Raw genomic sequence first — 6,049 nt, 5'->3', positions numbered from 1 at the left:
GGACACTGTTTCTTTAATTGAATAGCTTGAGATAGAAATATCTCCTCATCTTTCTTTTTGAGAATTTGCATTCTGAAAATAAAAGAAAACATGATTTTATCAGCAACCCAGATGAGCAGCCTGCTATCATTGGAACTGTTAATCAGATTGCACATGTGTAACATTGATGTAATCTAAGCATGGACGTCTATAAAGCTGGACATCAGTCAGCCAGTGTCTATCCATCAAACAGCCGTCTGGTTGGTTGGATACTGACAGGAAAAGCTATGGGTTTTTGGGGACTACTGTCTGTAATTTTGCTGGTCCAAGATGCTGCAGGTGAGGTCAACAGAAATGTATTAATTAAAAGAGCATAAAATCGTGTTTAACTTGCTTGGTCCACAGTAACTATTACATTCATCAGATAGTGACAACAATTTTTTTACTGGTGTTTTAATTTGAGCATCATTAGCCTACATATTTGGGCATGTACATAATTGTTTTGCCATCCACTAGAACAAAGAACTTCAAGCATATCTCTCTGTTTTGGCATTAGTGACCACTAAGGGCTCGATTCAAACCATATTTATAGCTCAGATTTAAATGTAAATGTATTTCCAACTGAGACGACATATGTAGCATTTACCGTGGCATGAATGCAGCTTCTGCTAACGCGGGAACATTGCCTTAAAATGTATTGCACTTTTGTGCAGCTCTTCAGCGCTACGAATATCACCACTAAATATAAATACATATCACCACTATATCCTCTTAAAGGGGAAATCTGCAGTTGCTACATCCAATTAGGACTAATAAATTAAGCGGATTCTTGAGTTTGTAACCCATCAGAACCCAAAGCTTATTTTACTCCAATGTTTTGCAAAGTAAATGTAAACAAACATTATATAGCCTCAAAACATGTTTAAAACTGTAATTGTGATATCATGGATGGTCAGTCCTTGCATCCAGAGCTCTGCCTGTGAATTTGAAAGTGGTTACAATCCTCCAGCCCAATCCCTCCACTTTTTACCGAGACAGGGGTGGGGAGGATCACTTTGTTATTATTTCAACTGCTCAGATGTTCTGGTGCGGTGGCACTAATTTCAGAGTTCTGACAGGAGCAAAGTATCAAATGCAGAGTGTTTGTACATGAAACAGTGTCACAGTCTGGCATTCTTTCCACCCTCCAACACCTCCCTCTCTAGAGTCGTTTGTGCCCCAGGCTCGGAGCTCTATCGCGGGGGGAAAGGATGCTCAAAAGGGCAGCTGGCCGTGGATAGTCTACCTTTTAATCACGGATAATACAGGCTCCTTTAGATGTGGCGGATCCCTCCTTACTGAGGAATGGGTGCTCACCGCTGCACACTGTGTTGACCCGTAAGTGTGTTTGTGTGTGAAGGAGGTTTGCATGTTGAACTCATTATCGTGTCTGCAACCAAAATGACTTTTTTTCCATGGTTGTAATTTTCTTAACGTGTCTACAAGCAGAAAACCAGTTTACCAACTAGAATGACATCATTATAATTTCAAAGGCCAAATTTGCTTGCTGGAATAGAACCGAAAGATCTGTATGAAATATATCAATGTCTGTGTAATGTTTCTATCCAACCTGGACTCAGGGGTAGACATAACAGAGTAAACGTAAATCTGAACCATGCCGATTAGTAAGATGTTACGTTTCGTATGGTATCTATTCATTTGTGGATGTCCATCATCCATTTTGTATGATATGTTACAAATGACAATTCATATGATATGTTAGGAATTGCAATTCGTACAATATGTTACGAATTGCAAGTCCTACAATATGTTATGAATTTTCTAAATGTTTAGTAGCAAGGTAGCTAAAAAAGTACTAGTTGCAAAGTTGCTAATAAGATAAAATGCTAAAGTTGTCCGTGATAAGAATAAAACACGCAACCTTTGGGTTAATAGACATTCACATTACAACCATCCTACTTTCGTTTTTTGCCTTAAGTAACCTATCTTATGTAACCATATCAAATGTAACATATTCTAATTTCAGTGTCCTGGATTTAAATGGACTATGTTACACCTAGTCTATGAGACCAGGCTGTTTTACCTGTCTGCATGTGTATTAGGAATGACAACCCTATTCCAGACCGTTCCTCCATTATTCTGGAGACACACAGCCTGAATGAGCCATCAGTGCTTTATCGATCCATCTCACGCATCGTCAGTCACCCACAGTACCAGAAACAGCGTTTTGCCCTGCTGCACGACATCGCTTTGGTGAAGATGAGAGAAAAGGTGTCCTTTTCCTCCCTGGTGAAAAACATGTCCCTGCCCAAACCGAGTGAAGTCTTTGGCACATGGTCGAAGTGCTTCGTCGCTGGCTGGGGCAATGTCGGGAACAATGGTGAGCAAACACACAGCAACACCGATATACAAACACTCACAGTGCCAGGTTCTAAAGCATATCTTTGGTTGGTTTGGTCTTGACTAAATGACAGCATTCAATTCTGGGGGCGACATTTTAGTAGTGTAAAATGATTTACCACAAACCTCATTATAAAGCTGGTGGTTCCAGCATTGAATGCTGACTGGTTGAAATGCTGATTGGATATGACCCTCCAAAATGTTTTACCTTTCTAATTATGTTGGTAACCAGTTTATAATAGCAATAAGGCACCTCTGGGGTTTGAGGTATATGGCTAATATACCACATCTAATGGCTGTATCCCAGCACTCCACGTTGTGCATGGCCGGGGTATATTGGCCATATATCACACCCCCTCGTGCTTTATTGCTTAATTATAATCTGGCAGTGTGATTTATAAACTTTTATTTACTCAGAGGAACCCAATTGAGACCAGTTTCTTATTTACAGTGGTGCCCTGAGGACCCCCAAAAAACACAATCAATACAACAACAAAAAAATATAAAAACAAGTTATAATAAAGTTATAATAAGCAATTGAAACATTTGCACATTGTTAAAGAAAGATTTCAAAATTAAATCAGAATGCCAGATTATAATAAGATATACTGTATTTTGTGCACTTTACACAATGTATTTTATTTTCATCCAGCTTCTGTTTGTAGTTAGTGAGTATTTCTCCCTTAAATTCTCCCTGCCCGTTCACTTCCTCCCCCACCAGTTTCTATCCTACAATTTACTCTTCTTTTTCCCTCCCTCCAGGGAAATTGTCTGGTAATTGGACCCTCCAGGAGCTGAAGGTAACCATCTCGAAACGGAGAACCTGTAAAAAAAAAATTCCGGCCTTCACTGACAACATGCTGTGTGCTAGCTCCATGGAAGGAAGGAAAGGCTCCTGTCAGGTGAGTCTTCTTTCCTGGTCTCCTGATTGGTACGTATACATGTTTTATACAAACACGGACCCTCCCTCTCACACACTAGTGATGCGCCAGTCCCCGTGGGGCGGGTGGGTTTAGGGTCATGAAATATTGTTAATTGTTCAATAAATGTTCAAGAGGGGAAAAAAAGAAACTGTACAGAGCATTTTCTATATTTTTGGGTAAGACTCAGGTAAGGGTCTTAGATTTTCGCTTTATCACATAATCAGCTGGTTGTGGATGGGTGCAGGTGAACAAACAGCTGACCCACACACACTCTCTTTCTCTCTATCGTTCACTCTCACGTACACACACACTTACTTGAATGTTGTAAATGTATGTTTGTGTTGTTTTTCTTTGTTCTACAGGGGGACTCTGGTGGGCCGTTGGTTTGTCGCTCATCTGGTGAGATTGTCCAGGTGGGAATCATGAGTTTTGGGAATACCAATGGCTGTGCTTTGAAAGGCTTCCCTGGAGTCTACACCCGTGTGAAATGCTACATGGACTTCATCAGCGAGACTATAACCTCAGACAGACAGGCTTCTGCTGAGGCCTAGGTCACCATGAAACACTGTCTGTTTTACAGTCCATATCCCCCTCTCGCTCTGTCTTCCCTTTCTCTTCAGTTCCCTATTGAGCCAAAGTCCTTACTTGAGATGCAGATGGAAGTGATTTAAAATGACAAGATATTGGTATTGATTGTGAATTACTTTGTGGTTTTATTCTTTACCAGACCTTTAAATTATTTTCCAATATATTTTGAAGTATTTAGTCAACTCTTCCTTGAAAATACAAGATGTTGAATCTGTATTTGAAATATTTATTTGAAATATTTAAGTACTCTATGCATTTGAAACCAGGTCTGTTTGAACACAGGGGTATTTGGAAATGATTTGGAAACAAGTAATTGAAAATAGTTTAAAATATAATGTATAGAAAATGATTAGAAAATATACAGAAAATACATATTTAAAATATAAATACTTTAATAAACATGTATTTGAACCCAGGTCTGTTGTAAAAAAAAAAAATGTTCAATGACTTACTGGCTATGTCCTTTTCAATAGTAGCTCCTTAGTAAACTGCAAGCATCAACCCTTCCGTTTCAGTTTTTTTGTGTGAGAGTGTGAGAGTGTCACAAAATAGAAAGTGACTGGTTCTAGAATCTAGGTTGAGCGGTGTGAAGCAGCGACCAGAGCTAAGGTCCTCTCTTATCATCTGGGCCAGGGATTTCGATATCAAAGTATACAGCAGGAGAGACAGGGGACATTCTTGTCTGACATCCATGATCTCTACATGCCAGGCATGTGCACAGATAGGGCTCCACCAGTGCTCAAGCCTTTTGCCCATACTATGAGTAAGGGCCCTTTTGCCCTTCTCTCAGCTCGTTAATTTTTTTTAGTTGATTAATTACTTTATAGTGTCTTTAAAAATATAGATTTTATATGTAACGAATTGCACAAACTATCGCATTTAATATTTGTGAATCTTGAAAAATATCTCCTCCCCCACACTCCCACCTTAAGTGTGCACTTGCCTGACTTCTGCATGTAGTGCAATGTACAGTAATTGGCTACCGGTGGTGAGTTTGAATACTGGTAGGCTACCTTTGAGTTGGCCCTGTCATGTATGTCTTGTACTGTTATGGACAGAGAAGGGGGCAATTCACTTGTTTGTTAGTAAGCGGCAGATGCAAACTCAAATCAAATAAAACATTGTTTGGTTTGACAGCATAGCTAACTAGCTAGCTAACTAGCAGATTTACATCATAATTCGCTATGATCAGCTGATAGCCTCTTTTCCCAATGTCACTCTTTATCCCACTGGCCACACAGTGGTTCAAATAACATTGTTTACACGTCATTTGAATGAAATTATTTTGAACTAATGTTGAATTGACGTCTGTGCCCAGTGGGACGTCTCTAGTTATTACCCTACTAGGAGTCACTGGCATGAGTGTGTTGTTGCATTAAATAAATAGGTCATTGCAACAAAACAAAAAACAATTTGATACAGAAACAGTTTGTAAATTATGAATTTTGAGTTGTGAATTTTCTGGCTGCATTTTTCATTTTGAGAACCTGCATCCCCAAAGGTCTGTGTCTGGCCATGCTACATGCAGCAAAGTTTAATGGGATCGTGGTGGAAACTAGTGATGCACCGATATGACATTTCTGGCCGATACCAAACTACACTGGTAAGCGATATAAAGATTTGTTGCGGCCTTTTAAGCATTCTAGTACAGTTAAATAGTTAACATACACATGGACGCAGCGGTCTAAGGCACTGCATCTCAATGCAAGAGGAGTCATTACAGTCCCTGGTTTGAATCCAGGCTGTGTGGGAGTTAATGGAATGTAACTAGGTGCAGCTGCCATGCTGAGGAAACATATTAACAATAATTAAATTAACAGGAAGTAGTAAGGACAATCATTACATTGGCCAGATGGAGAAATGGTGACACCTAGTGCATTTGCCGTATTATAACATGCCAAAGATTACATTAAGCTAATGTACATGAGTGCATTTGTTACACCTGGACATACTAATGTCAGGAGTACGTGGAGAGAGGATGGTAGCAAAATGACCAACATCTGAAACATAAGTGTGCAATACATGTATTATTATTTTGTATGACATAAGGGGTCCCGCCACCATTATAATCTAACCCGAAGCAGATGTGGGCATTATTGGGCGTGAACAAGCAAAGAACTTGGACTCAAAGATAATGGTGGCGAGAGGACAAGGGGAGT

The 6,049-nt window shown here is 39.6% G+C and overlaps 1 protein-coding gene across 1 annotated transcript; it reads left to right on the top strand.

The window, feature by feature from the left end:
- The first annotated feature begins 225 nt into the window (after positions 1–225).
- LOC139420991 (tryptase-2-like) lies at positions 226–4,393 on the top strand. Its single transcript, XM_071171448.1, has 5 exons — positions 226–318; positions 1,185–1,356; positions 2,082–2,359; positions 3,142–3,281; positions 3,665–4,393. The coding sequence occupies exons 1-5, from the start codon at positions 267–269 to the stop codon at positions 3,851–3,853; spliced, it is 831 nt and encodes a 276-aa protein (XP_071027549.1). The 5' UTR covers positions 226–266; the 3' UTR covers positions 3,854–4,393.
- The last annotated feature ends 1,656 nt before the right edge of the window (positions 4,394–6,049 follow it).

The sequence above is a fragment of the Oncorhynchus clarkii genome, chromosome 12 (genome assembly GCF_045791955.1).
Source record: "Oncorhynchus clarkii lewisi isolate Uvic-CL-2024 chromosome 12, UVic_Ocla_1.0, whole genome shotgun sequence".
NCBI lineage: Eukaryota > Metazoa > Chordata > Actinopteri > Salmoniformes > Salmonidae > Oncorhynchus > Oncorhynchus clarkii.
Note: the sequence above shows the minus strand (reverse complement) of the source record. Positions and strands in the feature narration are given on the sequence as shown.